General features: G+C 39.9%; 1 protein-coding gene across 1 annotated transcript; it reads right to left on the reverse strand.

The window, feature by feature from the left end:
* Positions 1-636: 636 nt before the first annotated feature.
* On the reverse strand, positions 637-22,948 carry ccnd2a (cyclin D2, a). Its single transcript, XM_026946636.3, has 5 exons — positions 22,488-22,948; positions 20,853-21,068; positions 17,177-17,336; positions 10,798-10,946; positions 637-4,680 (listed from the first exon to the last, which is right to left on the reverse strand). Exons 1-5 carry the CDS (start codon positions 22,680-22,682, stop codon positions 4,504-4,506), a joined length of 897 nt encoding a protein of 298 aa, XP_026802437.1. The 5' UTR covers positions 22,683-22,948; the 3' UTR covers positions 637-4,503.
* Positions 22,949-24,473: the final 1,525 nt, after the last annotated feature.

Raw genomic sequence — 24,473 nt, forward strand, 5'->3', positions numbered from 1 at the left:
TCTACAGGGTGTCCCAAAAGTCTCCATACATAGGGGAAATTAACACTTTTTAGCAAAAAGTCTTCCAAAATTTTTCATACTTAGTTTATATTATATATATTTTTTTCAGATAGCCTTTAAGAATGCCTTTGACAAACGAAATACGTATTGAAACCATTCTCATGGCTGGATCAGGTAGCAAGGTAGTGCTGGACTTTAAAAGGAAACATGGCAGGCACATCACACATGACACTGTTGCCAAACCTTTTAACAAATTAAAAAAGATTGGAAGTGTTGCAGACCAACTGAGAAGTGGACGTCCACGAAGGTCCACTGATGAAGGCACAACGAGACTTTTGGGACACCCTGAATAATATTGTCTCCTGGTTTTATTTGGGAATAGGGAATATTCTCCAACAATGGAGAGAAAGGGCACTGGTAACTGATTTCTTGAAAGCCGACTACCTAACTATTTATTATACCTATTAAACCTAGGAGCCCCTGTTGGTGCAAAAATAAATAGCCATCTGATATTGCTGACTATTAAGATTACTTTTTTGCTCCTCAATAGGCCTAGATCCTGATTCACAGGGGATAGTCAAAATGTGTTTTGAAAATTTTTTAAAGAGAACAGTATTGGACAGATATAGCACCACACACTTTGAAGCAGATATTTATTGGAGAGAGGTTGTGCAACAGACATTACTGAGGTACATGACAAGGTCATAGTGGAGGGAGGAGACAGAATCCATGTAAATGTTGACATTCAAACGGTTAATCTGTAACACACATAAAGTTATATGGTGGTGAGGGCTGTCCTATTGGCAGGGTGTCACAGTTCATACTACACCAGTTGATGAAAATACCTTCTGCACACCTGAAAAAATGTTTTATTACGGCCAAGGCAAAGTGCAACTCACTAACATGTGAAAGTCCATCAACATTTTGCCATTTCGTGTAGGACTTCATGTGTGTTAAGATGTGTTTGGAGATTGTTTCCAAAATAAAATTCCAAATTTATACACAAATGTATGTACAAAGATATCAATATCTGTTTATCTCAGCTCTTAGACCCATAATTGAAGCATTGGTGACTTTTGTTCCCCCCTCCATCCACTATGGTTGATTAAAGTCCAGGTGGGAGCCTTATGCTGTTCATGCTTCATTTAATGAAGACTATTAAAAAGTCCCCCCATCGGAATCTCCACTGTATGCGGTCTTTCATTGGCTCCCAGAAAACTGTGATGAGTTATGAGGTACTGAGAGACTTGTTTTCTTTTATCCAGTAAACCTGAGGTATAGACATACCGTACTTACAGACTGTGAGAGGAAAAGGTAACAGAGCAGGAAAACAAAGATAAAAAAAAGGAAAGGATTCATGCTTTCAGGGCATACTGTACAAAGAGCATTTCCAGTCAAATACTCATTACATTTCTTGATCTTCTATTTACCATCTACTTCTGCATTCTCAAAGTATTCTGTAAGCAGTAAAATAATTATAATACAATTGTTTATAAAATAGCAGCACACTCAAGTGACATCACAACTATGTTATTTTTGTGTATAAGATGAAACAAAAATCATAGCTTTTTAGCAGCGGAGAAAAAAAAACAATAACTCAATAAAATTATTGACACTTGATTGATGTCTTCACAACCACTTCTACCCCTCTTCACTTTGGAATACAGTATCAAACCGTAAGAAGCAACAATTCGGTCCATATCCAAGCTCAAGCCCACCCATAAGTTCTAAAAACAGTACTACAATTCATTTTCAGAGCACTGGGGTGAGTGATAAAACAAGATACCATAACAGAATTGCTTGATAATGGGCTGTCTTAGTGAAAGAGTGGGAGTAACCTGAATTATGGAACCCAATTGCCTCTAGGAAATATTCTATCCATACAAAAAACTTACAATGAAGCAGGCTGTCTCCTTCACCCACAGAAAAACACAGACTATGCTCATCAAAACAAAGCTAAACTGCCCCTAATCACCCCCTCTTTTAACGCAAGCTAAGCAACTTGTGCACAAGTGTTCGTGTTGTGCTGCTGATGCACACTGCCTTAATCATAGTCAGAGAGTTGTGACCCTTTGCTAAATGTCATGTCAGTCCATCCTTTGGAAGCAGCACTTTTGTAAAGGAGATGACAAGATAGTGGACACTGATGGCTACTTCAGCAATCTGATAAAGGCACAGTGGCACAGGACAACACTCCCTAAATTACGGAATTAAGGCACCATATGAAACAAGGCATTTTTTTCTCTGATAGAGCAGCTTCGCCAGTTCACTTTGTATAAATTAAATGAATGCCCTGGAGTGGGCAACTTACTGATGTTACAAGGTTTTATTTTACCATTTACAACTGTATAAAAACCAATTAACATTTCAATGAACAGCAAACAAAATTTCAAGTAAAGAAGAGAGAGACCTGGGGGAAACATTTTCCTTAATTCAAACATTTGGAAATTTTAATATTGTTGTTTCTGCTGGAATGTTGCAATTATTAACATTGATGTAACAATATATATCTTATCAGCTCCCTTTTTTAGGAGCGATACACATGACATGTGAATAATGGCCCAACTTCTCTCTGTGACTTAAGGGGAGTATGTGCTCAAAGTGCTTCGTTGTTGAAACTGAGGAACTACAGATGCACAGATCAACAAATTTTCCCCTAATCAATTAAGCTTCCCTGTGTATTACCTTCCCCACCAATTAGCTGGCAGTGTCAATCAAACTGGTTTAGATACTGGTCTGTAATCCAAAAAAAAAAAAAAAAAGAAAGACACAAACTTAACAGTCAAACAAGCAAATATATAAAAGAACTTAAATTATCATGTGATCTCTGGAACCACATCTGATCCTCTCCTTTGGCCTCCTCTCCTGTATGCCAATGTATGTCCATCTCAGCAGCAGCATACATCGCTCCTTAAACTCACACAGCTTAATTACCACCATACTCCTCATCTGCGTATGAATCTCATGCCACCCTGCACTTTCATCGACTGCATGTAGACTCCACGCTCTCCTCGTGAAATTCTGTTCTAGCACCTCTTTAATCAACACTCAAACTAGCCCTGGGCTCCTTCAACTCATAATGAGCCGAATAATGCGTCTCACAAAAAAGACCGCCTGTATACAATACAACCATAAAACTCCAAAGGAGGTTGTAATGAAATACAACCTTCTGCATCACACCCTTTTGTGTAGAAAAAAACACCTTTAACCATAAGAGCATCTTAAAGAAGGTAGTCTTCTGTCTCCTCCCTCTGTTCTCTCTGTCTCGCCTCCTCACAATCTCGTGCACTGGACAGGGTTCGTCCTCATGTCCCAGGCCAGAAAATAAAAGCGCATGAATAGAAGGCAGTGATACACATAGCCCGTGGCCCTTCAAAGCAAACAAAAGCACTGTAGACTTATTCTCTGTCCCCTGTCTAGTCCTCTGACTGTGTGGTCTCATCTTGAACCACACTCTTGCTGACAGTTCGCCAAACAAAGCACACATACATCTCTCTGTCTCTCTCTCAAACACACACACACGCACGTACATACATGTACCCACATACAGAAACACATATGCATACACACACAAGCAGCCTGACAAAAGCTTATTGACATCTCTATGCTTTGAGAAATGAGAGACAATAAGTTGCTGATTGAGTAATAATAATAATAATAATAATAATATTAATAATAATAATAATAATAATAGGCTGTTCTCAAGACGTGACCCTTGACTGGGCGAACTATTATGAAATTTGCATTATGAAATTTCAAATGTTTCAATTTGGTCAATGCAAGCATTTTTTAAATCATTTTTTAACATTGAAGTCATAATATAATTTGTTGGCAAATTGATTTAAATGTCTTTAACCAAATTTTACCCAGAGGACCTTTTGTCGAAACAGAAATCAATCACATTCTTGCGGTAAGGCTTTTACCAAACCTGTTCCACCTAACATTCCTGGGCCTTTTACATCTTTACCACACAGCCAAACGGGGACTCCACTAACCAGTTTCATGACACCCCTGTGTGTGTTCATGCTCAGGCTTTTTGAACATGAACTCAAACACAACAAAACAGGAAAAAAACAAAGCCCCATTTGTGTACCTTTACAAGCCAGTCTTATAAAGTTGACTATTTCTTAAACGCCTCTTTAAACTCGAGCTTTTTTCTACTGAAAAAAAAAACTGAATATAACTGAATATTCATTTTAACTGAATATATTTTTTTGTTTATACAATGAAAAATAGTTTGCAAAATACTATAGGTTTCCCTTCTAATAATCTGAGGCACCATAGAAATTTTTGCATCAGTATCAATTCATTTAAAAAATACCTATTTTGTATCTAAAATATCTTTGATTTCTTTTGAAATGTATTTTTTCTTCCTTTGAAAATAGAATAAAAACCTACAAAGACTAGCAAGCACTTTTTTGATGGGCTGTTTTTTTTTTTTTGTCATTTTTGTTTTTTGTTGTTTTTTTTTTTCCTTTAGATCCAGACGCCACTCCCGCGAGCTCACAAGTTGATGTCTCGTACATCGGTCGGGGTGCTGGACTGGTCCTGGTCATCCAAGGCTTTGTTGCGTGGGTTGTTCTGGTCCTGTTGCTGCTGCTTGTGCTGCTGCCGGCGTCCCTCCCTTAGGCTGTTCATCAGCACACGCTCAATCTGCTCCTGACATGCCTTCAACAGGTCCTGCAACCACAGCAACCGACAGATTATGGGTTAATACACCCCAATTTTTTTCAGCACTTTTTTTAAAGCATGAAGAGACTACAGGTTAGTACATGTTCATTTTACTTCAGTATGTCCTCTGACAGCAGCACCAAGACTACTGGATTAAGTATTCCTTAGATTTCTTTTTAAAAACCTATTGGGAAAATATTAATAAATAAAAGACAGGATGAAGTAAAAGGGTAGTAGCATGAAATAGAGGCTTACTAGCAGTCAAGTCTCTATAAACTTGACTAGCAGTAGTTTTTAAACAGTGAGTACGCTAGCGTTTAAAACTAGAATCTGTAGAATCTTAGCCAAAAAGTTGAAGAGAGTACTGTTTAAATTTATTTTGTCTGTTCCCATAAGCATTAATAACAATATAAGAGCACTTATTTATAAGATAGGGTGAAAGGTATTATATGAGCAGTACAGGTTTTACCCCAACCAAGTCATTGAGTCCAAGCAGAGAAACATACACGTGCACCCACTCACCCACCCACACACACAGTGACATACCCACAGCACCAGTTGCCACAACAACAGTGAAAACAAAGGCTGTATGAAAGCTATGTTAATTGCATCCATGTCCTGTGGAAAGACATTGCGTCTTTTCTTCTTTTCTTTCTTTAACAAGAGGGTAAGCAGCCTGAGGGGGTCCCACCAAGCCCACCTTGCAGCTTCAAAGAGCAAAGGCACAACTACACATTCACAAGCCATGAATATGGCTCATAGTCTTCAGGGATGAAAAATGCATAAAATCTAAAACAACTCTAAAGATGTGTGTGAGACATGTTCACACAACAACAAAAAGCTCACTAGGGTTTCCTGTTTGTTTACTTTAACATAAATCAATAACAAATACATATGGGGAGGATAAAATTGAATGGTGGCAAGAGCACCTAGTAGCATTCAAACTGTACTTTTTTTTTTTTTTTTTTTTTTTAACTAAAGATGAAAACAGTGCTCTCTAGTGGAGCCAGAGGAAACTGCAGTGTTCACAGCTCTCAGCTTTGCTTCTCTGTGGGTCTGAGGCACACCAGGCATCTGTGGGAGTTCTTCTGTGAGAAGCCCCAGAGGCAGGGCCTGTGGAGAATGTGTTGATTGTGAAGAGACTGCATTCTTTTGACATTGACTGTTAATTAAAAACTGATGGGCTGAAGTGTGAAACAGTGTTAGCTACGACTCCCTGACAAGGTAAGTGCATATATATATCTATATACATACGTGTGTGAAACACGCTTTTACTAGCTCAAGCCAGTCCAAGCATCAGAGTCAATGACTAATATAAAACAAAACTGACCATATACTGTAACTTTATGATGAGAGAAGACAGTGAGGGAGAAAGTATGTGTCAGAAAGTGAATGTGATTATTATTATTTTTTTTTTGGTAACGCCTGGTGCATTTGTCTGCATCACTCTGGAGAAAAGCAACCGCCGTCCTCCTAAAGAGGTCTCTCTGGCTTCCCACTGCGACATACTGCTATTAGTCATAAGAAATAAATTCCACTGAGAAAATTAACTAAAGCATAAAACATGCAAAGGAACTGCCTGTATCTTACCACAAAAATGCCAGGCCCGACTTCTTAAAAGAAATTCCCCTCTGTGCCGCTGCTCTTTATAGAGGCATAGGCAAGCCTGAGCCAAGCCCCACAGGCTAAATTCAAGCAACTTTAATGACTTCAGTGTGTGACTACTGGTAGATTGGGACTCGCTCTAAAGAGAGGTAGCGTCCTCTAGAGAGCACTGGTCTTCATCTTAGGTGTTGAGGTGGATCCCTGTGTTAGCAGTTTGAATGCCTGTGCATTGTGGTGGTTTTTAGGGGTTTGGGTTTTGTTTGTTTGTTTAACTTTTTTTTTGTTTCTCAGTAGGTTTATGTAGGTTTATGACAGAATATTTTTGAATATATATATATATATATATATATATATATATATATATATATATATATATATAAATGAAATTATTCTAACCAGTAATATATTTACTCACTCTCTCTCTCTCCATCCCTCCCTCTTGCTCTCTTCCTGCTCCTTTTCCTTTTTTTCTTTTCTCAAATTTTGCCAAAGTGTGTTTTTTTCTTCTGGAATTCTTCCTTTGCTACTGACATTTGACACATTTTTTAACAGCTCAAAGTTTCTTAGTAAAAAAGTGTTTATCTGGACCAAGTAGTCAACAGCAGATATTGCATTGGCCTAGTTACCTAGAGTTCAATTCATATTTTATTCAAATATTCATTCATTCATTCAGAAATTTTTAGAAACCACTTTATCCTTGGTGGCGGTGGATCCGGTCCCCATCGTGGGAACACTGGGAGAGAGGCGGGTATATATTCTTAGATTCGTAAACCACAGCCTGTTGGGTAGTAGTTAAATTAACTTAAAAATATATACAATCTACAGCTAATGAGTGCCAGTGGGTATATTTTAAAAGGTATGTAATTCTTGGAAGGAAGTGAGTGAGTGAAGTGACTTGTGGCCAAGTATGGTGACCCATATTCGGAATTTGTGCTCTGCATTTAACCCATACAAGTGCACGCACACACACCGTGAACACACACCCGGAGCAGTGGGCAGCCTTTTTTGCTACGGAGCCCGGGGAGCAGTTGGGGGTTCGGTGCCTTGCTCAAGGGTCTCACCTCAGTCGTGGTATTGAGGGTGGGAGAGAGCGCTGGTCATTCACTCCCCCCACCTACAATCTCTGCTGGACCCGAGACTCGAACCCACAACCTTCAGGTTCACCTTCGGGTTGCAAGTCCAACTCTCTATCCATTAGGCCACGACTGCCCCAGTCTCGGTTATATTTACAATATTAAAGCACCTACAGAAATAGCACATACAAAAAGAAGATGCTAGCTAACAAATGCTAACCTACAACATGGAATACTTTTGTTTACTAGCTACCAAACCTACAGTGCTTACAACTGTCAGCTACTGTTTAGGGTTTAAAGTTGAAGGCCAAGACAGATAGTAAAGAAACTGAAGATACATAGTGGAGCACCTGTTAACTTGTCTGGTTAATAGACGTTGCCTGAATTGCTATCCAAGTGGATGAAGTGGACACATACAGCATGGAGAAGGCTTTTTGCTACAGTACTCTTGACTAAAGAGGGGCAAGACTGTACAAGTTAAAAAGAAACTAGAAATCAATCATCTCTATTCTAGAACCATCAGCAGTCATAGTCATGCCATTTATTATGTACCATGTGTACAGGAGAGAGTCAGCATAGTAGAAACAAGAGAACAAGAGACACCATGGATATTAGAAAGCACTGAGGTAGCTTCAGAGAAAGATGCCTGTGTTTTTTATTGGGGAATAATGAAAAGATTGCTGGGTTCAAAACAGGGCCAAAAGAGGATTGAGAAATGAAAGGGATTAATATGTTGTCCCAGACATTTGCTGCAACAGGCCAAGGGTCCTAACACATGATTGTACGTACCAAAAATATCCTAAAAATGAGTTATCCCCCCCCCCCCAATAACTTTTACTCACACTAGCATCATTTGCCGTTATGACTTCAAGCAGATGTACGTTCAAACTTGCCAAACTTCAGTTTGACTGACATTTCACCTACTTTTACAGTTATGTATTTAGAATGACTGCAAAAAATTCTCTCACTGTGTGAGAGGAGAAATGCAAATGAATGTACCCCTACAAAAGTTCACCAGTGACCCCTTCTTGTCTATTCAGCCAAAATTCAGAGCTTAAATCTTGCAATGTAGCCAAGCTTCAGAACAGGCAAAGGAGTTCAGTGTGGGGGGCCATGCCCTTGACCCAAGCCATACAGGAAACACCACTAATTCATATCTGAATGCAAACTCTAATTCAATTCCAGTGGAATCAACATTACCGGTCAGATGAAACTCCCAGTGAGTCTCTGGAGATACACAACAAGCCAAAAGGCATCATTTACAGTATACATTAGCTACAATAACAACATTTACTGTAAACACCAAATGCCAGATGGAATATTCAAAGCTTTAACTTCTTTCTGAGAGGCCATACAGTTTGCATGAGTTGCTAAAGCCAAATTTTCATCCATCCTGGTTTGGCCTGCCGCTTGGAGCCCACTGCTGTACACATCGTACCAGATGTGCTTCAGGCTACACACACACAAAAACTACAGTAGCGACTAGATGAGGCTAGTTGGCCGTGTCACATGTCTGGTGAAAACCACAGGCATTGGACACCACAAGTATCAGCAGGACGCCTGACTGGATGGCTGGCAGCGTCATATAGCTGTTGAGCATTCACAGCCTTGTACTTTCCCTGAGTAATCTCCTCCTCATCCTGCATCACTCTGCAGGCCTTGTCACACCAGAGAAAACCATCAGGTCCTAAAGGAAAAGTCAGGCAAAATGCTAACGTAAGGTCAAATCTAATGGCAATAAGCAATGCTAGCATTATTGCTCAGACTTTCTTTAAAAATTATGTTCACGGGTTAACCCATGCTCTTGGAGTGGCACCATCATATGTGGGAACTTGTCCCCGTGTCAGGATGGATCAGGGGTCTTTGTGCTGGCCGAATAACATTGGAAGGAAATAAGAGAGTGGCTCCAAAAAAGAAAAAAAAAAAAACACATTTTATCCGTGGGGAAAAATCCCTGGCCTCAAAAAGCCATAAGATCCAGACTGCTTTCTCCCCCGCCTCAGTGTTTTTCAAAGGTATGGCTTGTTGGCATCTGGGAATGTGAAGAGTTGATCATGGACTGGGCAGGTCATTTCTGCTGGCTGAGACCTCACACTCCTCATACACTGAGAACGTTCACTACTCAGAAGGACTGTTTGTTTTTCCTCTGCTATGTTGTGCGTCTTGACACACCGGCGCGACATCCATTTACCCACTGGTGGTGAACTCTGTGGAGGAAGGCTGACCTCTTCAGATTACACTTTAGGTGCCCGTCTGGGTGGTGATCTTACATTCCATATCAACTCCTTCCCCTTTCTTTTCCTTGCTACGCCTCACCCCATTTCCTATGCTACTTCTGTCCCCTGAAAAAGGATATCATTAAGCTGTCCTTTATAGGACGATGTAAGTGTGAGGCTTTATTAGTCATTTGCATAATGCTACATAAGCCCCACTACTGCACCCCAGATCTCTGGAGTCTTTCCTCAGAGTCTCTCAGTTGGGGTCAATCCCATTTCACATCCAGTAATTCAGTGTCTGAATGTCAGATTGAATTGAAGTTGGAGGCAAGCCCATTAAGGAGGAAAGCGCAATCTCCTCGCTCAGAGCCATGGTCAAAAACTCACCCACACACACACACACCACAGTACCGCATTGATGTTTTTTCAAGGATGGTGCTAGCAAACAAAAGAGGGACCTTCTCATCTTAGAGCTCTTGGTTTTAAATAACACCACTGTTACGGGCACCCTGGATCACCCTTCCAAATGTGCCCCCTTCAAAAGCCTCCCTCCCTGGTTTGAAGCAGGCTACCACCCTGACAAAAGCCAGTCCACCCCTGCACCCCCTTCCTGCTGCAGCTGAAGCATGGGCTGTGTTTGGACTGTACACTCTGCCACGGGGCCACATAGATGTCTGCCTGTCAATTCCAGGCCTGCTTCTCCATGCAGCATTGCAATATTCTGCCTGCATCGAGCTCTCAAACACAAAACTAACCTGATGCCTTCCTGCTGCACACCCATCATTCCAGTGTACATATAACCATATTTACAGAGCTTCACACACATGTGGCATGTGATGTCTTTGGGCAAATAAGAGTGTGTCAGAAGCAGAGAAGGTATTAGGGGACACCTGTGAAAAACTGAAAGGAAAAAAGCCTGATGCTTTGCCAATGGCTTAATTTTCACACGACAAAAATATGTAGCTCTGGGTGATCGTAGATTGATTAAAAAAAATATAAAAAGAAACTGGAAAACATGGCTTGTGTAAATGTTCAGATAACTATAACACAGTGTAATCAAATTCTTTTATCAGTACTGCTCCTTAAACTCCCTTTAACTGTGTGTTATAAATTTGCTATACATCCCATTAGTTCACCCAAATGAGTTGACTGATAAACAAAACCTTGCAGATTTTACTGCATGATTATAGATTTATCCCTATACACATTTAGGTAAAAGTTGTAATACTCACAACTTCTGTGTTTGTGATCTTAGCGAGCAGTTCTGTAAGGTTGTCCCCCCACAGTGCATGGTTCGTGCTGTTGAGCTGCAGTCCACAGATTGCTGCTCCCACGCTGCCCGTGGCAATCATGGATGGAGGATACATGGCAAAGTTGAAGTCTGTGAAGGTATAAAAATACATGAGCATTATGATCTGTAAAGAACGAACAACTTTCAGTTCATGACCAAGAACCTTTTACTCATCAAAGGTGGAATAGCTGTCTACCTACTATGATTTCTTGCAAAAACACTATGCACTGCAAGGCGTAAGAGAGTTGCCTGTTCGTTTACACGACAACGGCATTTTGGGGACTGAAAACACATATTTTTGAAAACGGGTTTCAAAGTGCAAGTTTTGGAAAACGCCGCCGTTATCGTCTCCATGTAAACACCCAATACGGGCTCAAGAGTTTGCTAATGCTTCTTCAGCAAAGTGTGGATTTACTTCACCAATATTACAACCAACAAACAAGGTGACAGCGCCAACTACTGGCCTGGCATACGTAATACAGTGTTTTTGGCCGTTATCGCGGATATGTGTAAACACAAATCGTTTTGAAAATGTTGTTGTGTATACGTGAAACTTTTTGAAAACGCAAGAGAAAAATTTTTCCGTTTTTGACTACATCGTTGTCGTGTAAACGTAGCCTCAAACGCATGGATGTGGAAAATTACGCCATTCCGAGTTCCGACTGCCGAGTTAAGTCAAACGCACCATTATAACTGCAACACATAGGATGATGCTTTATTTGACTTGAAAAGAAGTTGAAAAGCACCCTCCTCTCAACCAACTCTAGTCTTCCCATCCCCCCCAATCCAGCCTTTTTTTTTGTTTGTTTTTTAACAGCTCCTAAGTAAATCGTGTGCTCCCTTAAAAAAGCCCCTCAGCCCTTGGAAAGGAAGGAATAAAGAGCCAATGTTGCTCTGCAAATGCTCTCAGCTGTAGGTCGTTCTTCCACATGTGGTTACAGGCGTGCACAACAAAGACCAATAACCTTGTTAGCTCTCTCGCTGTCATTCATAATGCAAATAAGACAGCTTGTGTACGGGTTGCAACCCAAAAGTAGGGACTAAATGAAATGACAAGAGAGGAAAAAGAAGAGATGATGAAATATTAAAAGAGCCCTCTCTCTCCTTAATTGATTTATGCCTTTCCTCTTTTTCTACTACTCTTTTCTCTGCTCTTATTTTTCAGTTTTAATTAGTCAGACCTCGAACTTTACCAGACTCCACAGCACACATGCTTAACATTTGTTGCTACAACACAGCCAAGGAGTTTAGTGGGGATTTTTTTTGTTTGTTTGTTTGTTTGTTTTTTTGTTTTTTAAAAAGGTTTCTATCTTCAAGCTTATTAAATGAGTTAAGTTCAGTGAGCAAGTGAGTGTGGACTCACTGCACAAAGTTATCACCTCATCTCATCCAATTGAGAGATGCAAAATCCAGCCCCCTCTGTGGACTCCAATTCAAAATGACAGCTTGCACAAAGGTTGGATGGTGAGAAGAAGAGGTTGGGTGGGAGGGGAAGGGGTGACAGATTTGAGCCACCAGAATTGACTGGAGAATTGAGGGGGGGTGGACTGGTGCATTCCGCTGAACGTCATTCTTTAGTCTGTTTCCAGACCCTCACAAGGTTTTGGCAGGAGAAAAGACCCTACCCCCCCTCTCCTGCTGCCATTCCTCTGATGCTGGGCCACCTCTGGGCTCGCAGAGTGGACTCCAGCAGCCATCGCATTACCATGTTACCGTATTCAAAGCAAACCTCAATATGGCCCTGATGGTGATTTTTTTCATTCTTTTTTGAGAAAATTCAATGATGGCTGATGAACTATCCCTTCATTGCCTTTTTAACATTCACAACCAGACACTGTTGTTGTGGATCTTGTGTACTGACAAATAAATGCACTTGTCTTTCTGGGGCAGTAAGGGGTTTTCAGCTCCAGCCAAGAGAAAAGAGCAAAGGAAATATGGATTACATTACATCACTTTTTTTGGGTTCTGTTCCTCCTTTTGCAAAAGGGACAGGAAAAGAGACAACTATATATGTGTGTTTGCAGTTTATGTGCACATATTATGTAGCAATCAGATTTTTCACACTTGCAACAAAATAGGTTTGTTGAGGACAATGGCAATGCCAGAGCTGGATCATCTGCTGTGTTTCTGAACCAGACAGACAGATGAAGAATGGCTGTATTTTACACACCTTAATTTATATGCATTTTGGAGAAAAACAGTGTACGTAGCAGTGACGCTTGCTATGGAAGGCTCTTTGTAAGCGGTGGCTGGCCTGCTCTCCCAGCCTCTTACCTCCTTCAATGAGCCATTTTCTTGCACTGCCCACACACTGTATCCAGTATCATACCAGCACAGCCAGCTCCTGGGTGGGTGCGTTGCACTGCATATGCATTTAACTTGTAAATTAATTAAACACCCGGAAAGTTGAGAAACAGCCAGAGAGCGATGATTTTTTAAAGGCAATAAATCATCTGCCAGGATTACATTCAACTGCATACCTTATTAGCTGTTCCGTTTACAGAAAGTCCCATTGTGAGCAGCCAGGCTCCCCTGATTGATAAAGGTCAAATGTAAACAACTTTTTTGGATTTGGCATCATAGTTCCTTACCCACCACAGCCCGCAGTCAAATGGAATAAGCCACTTATGTGTGTAGGTGAGGGAGCTTACAGACAGTAAATTCTTGGACACTTGTGGGTTTGTAAAATGTGGTAGGTGCTAAAGCTGCTACTGTATGTCTGTCTCTGTTAAGATTCACTGGTGGCATTTTAACGCAAATGTTTCAATATTTGCACTTTGAGGACCAGATTCTAAACACTACTACCATCTGTTAAGACCATGTTATATCACAGTTAACATGAATGTGTAGAAATCTGATTGCTAATTGCAAAGGCTACTCTGAAATCCTCATACACTGTGTCCAGTTTAAACGCCTGTCTTCACTGTTTATGCCAAGTCACACTGTAAATCGATACAACAAAACCGAATTTGGACAAATCTCAAAACTGTCCTCCTGTTGTTTGCATCTCAGGCAATGTCTATGCTTTTATCGGCAGCCAAGACACCGTAACTCAAACAAAATGAAAACAGGATTCCTTCTCAACTGTTGAAATCCTGTAATAACTTGCTTCAGTCTTGCACCATTGCTGAGATGCTTGAGCAACAGTACACAGGCCAGCAAGGGAGGTAGCAGGGCCTCTTGAAACAGGAATGACAAAATTGGCAGAATCATGTTTTAACCATGATGACCTCTCCCCACACACACACAGACACACACACACCCACACACTCCAGGCCAGCACTATTTACTACACCAGCCACTATTTATTTTTTCCTAGGGTACTTCTCAGATAAGACAAGTACACAGCTTAGGTGAAGAAGGAGAATTTGTAACCACAAAACCAGGAAACATGCTCAATTCCCTCATGGTTTATTGCTCAGGAGAGCCGCTCAAAATATTTTTGGGGAGAAGATGAGAAAATCACCACCTATACAGTTAAACTATGCAAGCATGTGTGAGGCATTTGGAATTCTCTTAACTTAGAAAACAGTTACCATTAATTGTGCTACTCAGGCAGGATACTGTGGTTTTGATCAGCATCAGAAAATTGTTAAATATGCAAGAACTTGTATGACACAGAGAAAAGGAAATTCTTAGGTGAATACTCGGTTTTTAGTTCTTCCTGCTGTATGGATGCTGGAAATTATCCAAAGCATACAAAGGAAGAAGACTCATAGGAAGCCATGACTAATCGGTCAACAAACAACATCATACTTTCATTCATTTTCCGAACAGAATGACCAATTGTAGTTCAAGCCTCTTTCAAACAATAAAAGGCAGACGAATAATCAGTAGAGAGGGAAATCATGCTGCAAATGCCAGAGTCTCCTTGGTTTACATCCTCAGGAAATGTTCATGGGGTGGAAATGGGTGTTTTGATAGAGGGTTATCCCTATATCTGTTCCAGACAATATCTGTGAAATGCTCCATTTATTGTTAATTAATACTAGACTACATTGACCAAATCCCAGCAACTGTCCCAAAAATGAACAAATATAATTCTTATATTTCTTCTTATTCAGATACAAAGGATATGATTTATGCTAGTGTCTCAAAAGAGTGGGGAGATTCCGGGTACCACAATCTAGTTACCAGCCTGGCAGTCTTTAAAAGTACATGCCCATTTTTTGTGAACTCACAAAAACAGAAAGTAAGATTAAAGCTGCATCGTGTTCCTAAACTATTAGAAAATTGTGGCGAACTATAACACTCATTTTTGTCTTATTAAGACAGTCAGGGTCAATGTACCCTTTAAGAGCTCAACAATTAGTTGACAAAAACGATTGCGTCAATTCTAAAAATTCATCAGCTTGGACTTTTTTAGTCAAGGAATCCTTTACTTAACCAAAAAAAAAAAAAAAAACGTGTTATAAAATGAAACTGCACAAACCTCTATGCATGCGCTTTTTCACTGTGCTATGACCGCCTGCATGAACACGAGATCTTGTGGGATCTTGGTACTAACGCACATGTCTAGCACCATAGAATAAATAGCGTATCGCACAGACCAAGCTATACACGCAAGTTTGAGTATCTATGATGCACAGACACACCAACATTTAAACCAAAAGCACTCAAGGGCTTCTTGGGCATGTGCAATAACAGGTCGATGTTAGCCTAGAATTATAGTATGTTTTGTGGAAGAGGCTTGATAATTTCGCGATGGTGCTGCCAATGTAATAAAATAAGTGAAATACTGAGTAGCAATTTCATAGTTAATATGAGGCCTGTTAAAATTAAGCATGTTCATTCTTGTTATTATATATGGTAAGACAACGTCCATGTGTCGGAGTCTGTAATGTAAATCAGCTGAATTTGTACGGAGAAAAACCTTTAGTCAATTGTCAAAGGAGTAGTCAACGGATATTTTGCTTAGAAAAAAAAGTAAACATCTGTTGCACCCCATAGGACAACTGTAGTTTTGCACAACAGGACTGAGAAATGGACTGAAAATCGACATTCCAGTATCTTTAGTGGCTCAGGGAGAGATGGTGAGATGGTGATGGATGACAGCAAGTGTGTTTAATGGGATTTAAGCCAGTTCCCATGGATATCATCAATGCCTCCTGTCAGAGTAGTTTCACAACATACCTACAATATCCATTGCACAATCCGCAAAAGGAGAGCCCACATCAAACGTGCCATGTTTAAAGACCTGTCATCTCCTCCTGTTCCTCCCACCACTCTTCGCCTGTTCCTATGCTGCTTTCTCAGCGAAGAGGTGTGGGGGATTCTCCTGGTGAGATGAGCAACCCCAGGGAGGGACGTGGGAGCCCAGGGGAAATATGAGAAAGTCCCATTACCTCTTGTGGCAGTGTGAGCATAAAGTCGGCTGGGAGAACCAGCCTCACAAAGACTCCTGAACATGGGAAAACAGTCATGCCCTGGAGCAGCTAGGAGGCGTGAGAAGTGGGGATGAGATATGAAAACATGACATGCTTTGCTGTTTGGATCCGCTGGGACAATGCTCTCCCACTAACTTTTTCTCACCCTCAATCTCTTCTCCATGTTTGATCTTGCCAAGAACAGAGACATTCAGTCGTCCCTACACAGAGTAGCCAGCATACAGAAACAGCTTTAACCAGATAGCTGTCCTTTGAAGTGCCATTCCCTTCAATTCATCCTCCACCCTTGATCATACCATTCAAGGACATTATACACTATGATTTGGATCTACATACTTCCACGTGAAGGTAACGATAAGGCATTTTGCTCTCAGTTTGCCAAAGCAACATGAATGCTATTATCATAGCTACTGTTCCACTGAAATTCCATTTCAGGTTTGCAAGATTAGCAGATGAGTATATTTTTCAACACTCACCAACATGTTGACGCAGGATATCAGCACCTAGTTGACTTGACAGTGAATATTTTTTATCATTCTCATTTACAAAACAAATACAAAGCATATGCCAGATGCCATATCATTTACCTAGTGTTTATTGGTTTCAAATACTGATACAGTTTTTTTAATCTTTAAGTTTATTATTCTTAGTCTTGTCACATCTGGAGAAACTTGTAATTAAAGAGCAAAATACCTAAGGGATGAAATAGGGAAGAGCTTCCATCAACTGTGATTTATGGTAGCGAATACTGAAAAGAGCTAGGACATGTTGAAACAGAGAATAAAAATGCTGACCAAAAGAACGTCAACTTTAATAACAAGGAATTGTATGAACTGATGAACTGTGAAACTGTTCTGGGGCATGGTATTAGCCAGAGTCTACTGAGCTACTTGTGATATTCATGCAGTGTTCTGGGCATTGAAACACCATTACCTGTTGCACACAGGGCAATGAAGGTCTGCACATGCTTGCGGATCAGGTCCAGCTTATCCTCAGGCAGCGGCAGCCTCTTCACTATGTGTTCAATGAAGTCATTAGGAGTGACAGCAGCCAGGTTCCACTTCAATTTACCAAGAACCACCAGTTCCCATTCCTGAAAGGAGACAAAGATGCAAGGAAGAGAAACATTTTTTCTAAAGGAATACAAAAGAGAGAGTTTGTTCTTGATACCGAGGTAGTGTTTAAGTAAAAGTAGGTAGGCAGAACAAATGTCATAAGTGCCATGTGGGATATTGGGTGAATGTAGAGTCTATCTAAAGTACAGTATCTTTGGTATTTTGAGTTCTGCTGGAAGTGGAATATAAATTGATGAAATGCTAGTTGGCTTTCTAGCCTGTTGGCCCAAGGGATTCTGGATATGTCAAAGTTGGTTCATATTTCATTTTTGCTATTTTCTTTTCCACTCTGAGTGAATGTGAACAACCTTAAATCTTATTCCCAGATAGGGCATAGGGGACATAACCATCCTTTTTACATTCATTTTAAAAAAGGTTAAAAAAAAAACCTCACAGATAAATATTAATCATTCTACGGCTTCTACAAAGCAAAACATGTTTACGAGTGTCTAGGTAAAGATAAACAGGTGTATTGTATTGCATTGTGTGAGATTTTCTGTCAGGGAAAACAATCTCCTGATTGATTTGCCTCATACTTATGTCCTCATAATGGCTTGCAATTTTGGAAATCTCGACTTCACTGGTAGGCATTAAGTCTTGATGTTGTGTCTGATCCCTGGACTATATACTGGTATTCACACTCCAGAAAGCAGAGTAGAGCCAGGCTAGAGCTACATTACTGTCCCTGGCTAATCATAAATCTACTAAGCTACTCAGCACTCAGCTCTATAAGAAAATGCCAACACCAGTGACCTCACAGTGTCTGTTCAGCATCAGGTACTTTCCTCCTGAGAATGAAAGCCTGTTACACACAAGCAGAGACTGAAAAGCACTTCATTTTTTTCCTAAAAAAAAACCAAAAAAAACATTCAAATCCTTACAAAGAAGGATGAATACTAAATTGAAATTTATTGCCATACTAATAATTTGACTTCTTTTCACAGCTTTTATTAGACAGCATATATGTAAACGACATTACTGCCTTTGGGAAACATGAATGGATTAAGCCATAACTTCAGGGCAATAACTGTCAGAAAAGATCAATTTTGCATCAACAGACTTAAGCAAATGGCAAACAGGCACTACCACTAAAGCATAATGTTAACTCTTGAAAGAAGATTACTGATCTTATTATCCATCCCGAAATGGTCTCTCAAGCACATTGAAATAATGTCACTAGTGCCAATTTTTATCTTGGGGCAGCAGAAAGCGAGTTTCTAGTCTAAAGTGGGAAGAGTAACAAGAGAGTGAATGACTAATTGAGTAAAATTAGGTTTTCAGGAACAGTCTGTGTGACTGTGCGCTTATTCCAGTGATGATGGTTTTCTCCATCAGTGAACAACATGCACTTAGTCATGAGGTGGCTCACTGTGTTAGCCATTTAATCCCCTGACCTGCAAAGTACCGATGACGTTTCTGTGCAGTTGACCAACAGGATGCCCTACGAACTACACCTCTGTAACTGAACTGTAGTTGGATTCTGAATGAACACATTGAGAGCACAGCCAGCTATCACTGATGCATGATTTCCTTGCCACCTCTTTGACTTACTCACAAGTATAAACAGCTCAGATCTTTTGGGGGTGACAAACAGCTAAGAAGTACTACACATCGTAACAAGATGGAGGGGCTACCATTCAGTGCTTTTTTAAAAATTAATAGTTTTCAGGGAAGAAGCAGAAGAAATATCATCCTGGATTTATTCCATCATAACTGCTGTTTATCCAATCATTCATTTGGATTTCTGTGGAAAATCTATGGAAATACCATTGAAGATGGTCATGTTGTGCTTTTGATGAACTCAGGACTCCTAAAATAGGAAGGAAAAAACTGACAATACGCTACATCAACACAAGGTAGGGAAGACATATACCTGTAGTGTAGGTGTCAGTCCAAAACAAATGAATAACTTTGACTATGTTTAAGCCTTTAATTCTCTGATCTTTCTTTATCAAATCAGAATTTATGACTTTGTGTTTAGTCATTTACAGAACAATGTGAATGTAATAAAAAAAAATTGAGAATATTATTCATGTAGCATCCCAACAGTCATGTTAAATGTATTTACTAACCTGTAAGATACAGTTGACACAACAACAACGAAAAAAGGAATAATGAATAAATACATTTGAGTTTAGAGAAGGAGAAGAGATCGCGACTATAACTTCTTCTGGCACTGTACTGAGGCAAAACTGAGAGCTGAGTAGTTATGCTTGCAACACACTTTAGATACCCACTTCCTCTTTTTGGTGCTGCTGCCACAAGTGAGGTTTAATTTACAAGAAGTTTGTACAAGTCAGCAGAGACAAAACTTGAAGATGAGACTGTTACAGCCGATCTCCTGTTTCCTGCATCTTTGTTGTGTAGACCAGAGTCAATGCAGAAAGCTAGACCGGATTTAAAAAAAAAAACAAAAAAAAAGGTCCTTAGTGTAATTTTGCTGACAGCAGCATAATCGTGTTATCCTTGACCAGAATCAACACAGTTCTGTCGATTTCCACCGCAAAGAAAGAAACTGATGAGCCTGTGGTGAGAAACATGCACGCATACATCTTCAACACTTCAAGTTCCCAATGCACTGTAAAGACCTCCAGCAGAGCAGAAAGACGCTGTCTTGTTTAGATCTTTTTTTTTTGACCACACTGTGAGAGAATGGCACATCACTGTAGAATGTTTCTGGAATTATGAAATTTGGATTTAGCCAGCTTGTGTTGCTTGAGTTGCCATAGTTGCTCTCAGATGCTTGGCTTCTGGAAGCATACTGACTTGTACAGAAATACACATACAACAGCATCATTTGGACATGATTCTAATGTTAACTATTTATAATTTAAGTCCCTGAAGAGATGATTATGATGATCATGATGATGATGATGATGATAATGATGATGATGAAGTGATGACATGACTCTTCCCAAATGTAAGTGCAGCATCCATAAGCATATAAATATTCTCATCTAATTTAACAAATGTTATAGAACAGCTGTGTGTGTGTGTGTATGTGTGTGTCTCTCGACCAGAACTGAAAAACCAGATATTACTTCTCATCTTGACAGAGTGATAGCATGGCCTCACATATTTGCCACTAGATGGGGATGGAGACCTGTGGGTGGCTGTAGAGCTAATGCAACTGCAGTAGATCTTCCACTCCATCACCACAATCACACTTCAGAGCATCTAGCATTCACCAGCCAGACTCTGCAAAGCTTCTTTCATTGCAGCAAGTCTATCTTGTGTCATAATCTTAGACTTTTAGCCTAACAGTATATCAGAAATCATGACAGCTTTTGCCTATCTTTTTTATCTTTTTTGCATTAAATAATGAAAAGCAATGCATATATATATATATATATATATATATATATATATATATATATATATATATATATGCAAAAATACATGTATAATAAATAATATAATAAACATAAAAAAACTATATAACAAATTTTAACCACCTACTGAGGCAAATACCTCCATTGCATTTAAATGCTTACCAGGAGTTCCTGCGGTCGGATGGAGTTATCAGTGTAGATACATAGCTTTTCTGCAGTTAGAGGACGCGTCTCTTTCAGTTTGGACGCCAGAAACATGCACACAGCGCCGAGCAACTGCAGGTTACACTTTCTGGTGGGCACAACCGCTAAAAATCTGTCCAAGTAGTTCATAGCCAGTGGGAAAACTTCCTCCTCGCACTTTTGTTCCTCGCAGACCTGCAAAAGGCAGGAGAGCGACGAGTATGAGTTCACCGGACGAAGAAACACGTGGTGCACAGTTCATCTTGCTCAATTGAAACAACTCAGGAAAGAGAGTCTGATCACAAACCAAACAAGTGTGTGATCTAGGAAGAAAAAGAAATATATCTTGCTCTTTGATAGAAAGGAATCATTAAAAATGTAGATAACAGCAACATAACTGATCGGCTGCAACATTTGCCCCTGCAGTGTAATAAAAAGATTATAAATGCATATTTTTTTAAAGACTAGAAATGGTTTTCTAACATCTCTGTCAACAGAACTGAATTCCTTCGGTCCATTCAGTAAGAAATGAATTCAAGTCACAATCACCCGAGCCAAAAACACAGCCATGCAGCACAGTAGGCTACGGAACAGCTTTTGCTTTTTTTTAATTCGTCATATTTTCATAAAATATTTAAAAATATAAATAAATTGTCCACGAACACAATTTATACATATAAATGATCAACAGTCCATTTTACATCATAACCGACAATTGCCAAACACTCTGATCCATGTTTTCTGTGATAAAAACGCAATTTTGTAAGAGAAGTATCAGACTGCGCTTGACGAGAGTGTCGCCATCGCACCGAAATATTACTTCAAAAAAATTGTATAAATTACCAGTTAGCTTCATGTTAACATTCAATACATGAAAATAAAGCCCAACTCCTCGACTAACGTTCCCGACAAAAATCGCTGATATTTACCACAGATTTCGGGGATAATTGAACTTAATTCCTATGCTACACCGATTTCGATCGGTGCTGGGTTTAGGGAGCAGCATTGGGCCCTCGCCCTTCCGCGAACACATATTTGGAAGAAATTTTTCAAAATATTCACAATATAATTCGCACGATCTAGACCCCTAAACATGCACTTTAGACATTCACCTGTCTGACCAGTGACATTTAATAAAGTTTTGTGACGTTTTAAGACATTTAATACAAAAAAGACACGCAGACCGAATCTAGAAAAAAAACAACATGGCGTTTAGATCGCAGCTACCAGGGGAAAGCACTGAACTGCATACGTGTGCATGGAAATATTTATCGCAAAAAAATAAATAAATAAATAACATTATGAAGCAGGACACTCTCTTCTGCACAAACGATATGTTATATCGATTTTATTACGTTAAAGAAACTCGTTTTTCATCCTTCATTGTAATCATGTCGTCTTCTCCAAAAATCTACGACACAACCGTGAACCCGATCCAAAACAGACTCTTAAAATAAACGCCCTTAAAAATCGGCCTTGTCCTTTCGGAAACGTTAAAACAGCTTGTCTGGTTTCCCTTCACGGCGCAGGACCTACAGGTTGACAGTGAACCGGGGGTGATATAGGGCTGTTTTTCACTGCTGAGGAAATACTCTGAAGTTCACACACACAAACCTCCAGCATCCAGGTTGCCACCATCCTGCGCATGAAAGGCTGGATGTCCTTCTGTACGCATTTGAAATAGGAGCACTGAGGCAGAAACCTTTCCTCGATGGTCAGAAGGCTCTGCAGCACCCTGTCATCGCCGAGGAGGTTCGGGTCAGGACGGGCTCGCACCACGGTGTCCGCTTCCAGACAATACAGCTCCATTCCTCTCTGTGTTCACAGTGCTTTCCGATCTCTAACACACGGAACCCTAAAACACCAGAAAACTGGAGCCGCAAAAGGACACTTCGTCGAAGGGCATGTAAAGCGAGTGTGTGAGGCTATATCCTGTGCTTATGTCCAGCTTCTCTGGAGAACTTTCAAGCTTTTCCCTCCCCTGGTGGTTGCTCTGCTCTGCTCTGCTCTCTCCTCGCCTGCCAGGGTTGCCAGATTGTACTGACTCGTTTCAGCCGAGATGCATGTTTAAAACCCTCCCCCAGGGTTTGACGTGTGACCCAACCCCAAACGAACCATTAAAACATTAAATTAAGATCCCCAAATTATGCTAGCAAAACATACTACCATTCTTTACAACCTAAATAAGATCAAAACCAAGACAGTAAACGACTGGAAACAGCACATTATTACTCAGACTACCTGTCATGACGACTATTTCATTAAAACTCTGCAGAATGACAGTTTGGGTGTCAGTAACCCTGTTTCACTGATCATACACAAGGTACACAACATGCACTGTGAAAAAAATACTGAGTTCATGAATAAATGAAAGCAAGTTTACATGTCCGAACAGCAGTAGTGAATCCCATGACTGCACAGAAGAGGAAAAGTTAGCCTATGTAAGACCAAGATGAGGACTAGGAAGTCTTTCATATTAAAATGACTTGAACACGTGTGGAAACTTTTTGAGTGTCAGAAATATTTTCTAACATTTTCTCCTAAACCTGCATCTTGTCTTAACGTTTAACTAAAGATGTGTTTCCTTCTTTTCTTTTTTCTCTCCCATTTATTTATTTTTTTTTAAATAAAGACTACTGCTAGCAGTCCTGTGGTGAGATAGCTTTCTAGGAAATGCGTGCATGCGGCTTGTATTTCTGATAAAAGTGTGATGCCACTGCAGTCCTTCGTTTAGGGTGTTTGAGCCGACTAAAAGCGCAAGACTCCATGAAATGGCGATAAGCATGAACAAATATAGCAAATATAACACAACTCTAAACTCCACAAAGGCGTTACCAGACAATAGAGTGAAACCAGAGGTACATTTACATTACTTAACATGGAAATAAGAAGCCCCCACCCCAACCTACCCCACCCCGCCCCCCCACACTGTTAACACCCACAGTCACTGTATTTAACACTGTGGTGTTAAATAAACTCCTGCTGTGTTAGATTATTTTATTTTTGTCCTATATATATACACATGTGCTAATTCAACAAGAGTTAAGCCAACAGTGTAGATCTTAATTAAACATTCTAAGTGTGCTTATTCAAATGAAACAACAGTTAAAAAAAAACAAAAAAAACACGTCCATCTTCCAGATACACAACTTTAAACAAGTTTTTTTTTTTTTTTTTTTGGTCAGGAAGAAAATCAGCATCACACTTTGAAGTGCAATAGGAATTTCTCTTTAAACGCTTTTCTTTTTTTGGCCAGCTTCCTTCCTTTTCATGTCAGAATTTAACCAGCCAATAGGATCCCAGCTTCGAGTTACTGGGCAGACTTTTTTCAGCTCAGTCTCCTCAGAGGAACCAAATCATCTTATATTCCTCCTCACCTGACGACGACAACGACGATGACTAAGAAGAAGAAGAAGAAGAAGAAGAAGATGATGATGATGATGATGTGTCTTTGATTTGTTTTATTTTTTTTTAATCAGACTATCTTTCACTAAACTGCAACCCTCTCAAAAAAACTCTCAAAGTTCAAGAGGAAGCAAAAAAAATGAACTGATGCTGAACTGAAGAGCTGAAAGAGTCACTTAGAAGGAAAACTTCTCT

Source organism: Pangasianodon hypophthalmus, chromosome 7 (assembly GCF_027358585.1).
Source record: "Pangasianodon hypophthalmus isolate fPanHyp1 chromosome 7, fPanHyp1.pri, whole genome shotgun sequence".
NCBI lineage: Eukaryota > Metazoa > Chordata > Actinopteri > Siluriformes > Pangasiidae > Pangasianodon > Pangasianodon hypophthalmus.

Excerpts from the sequence above, each read along its gene's own strand:
- ccnd2a (XM_026946636.3), bottom strand. The coding sequence starts at position 22,682 with ATGGAGCTGTATTGTCTGGAAGCGGACACCGTGGTGCGAGCCCGTCCT. Across the intron at positions 17,337-20,852 it reads TCCGACCGCAGGAACTCCTG|GAATGGGAACTGGTGGTTCT; the intron begins GTAAGCATTTAA and ends GTCTCCTTTCAG. Across the intron at positions 4,681-10,797 it reads AGATCACAAACACAGAAGTT|GACCTGTTGAAGGCATGTCA; the intron begins GTGAGTATTACA and ends CTGTGGTTGCAG.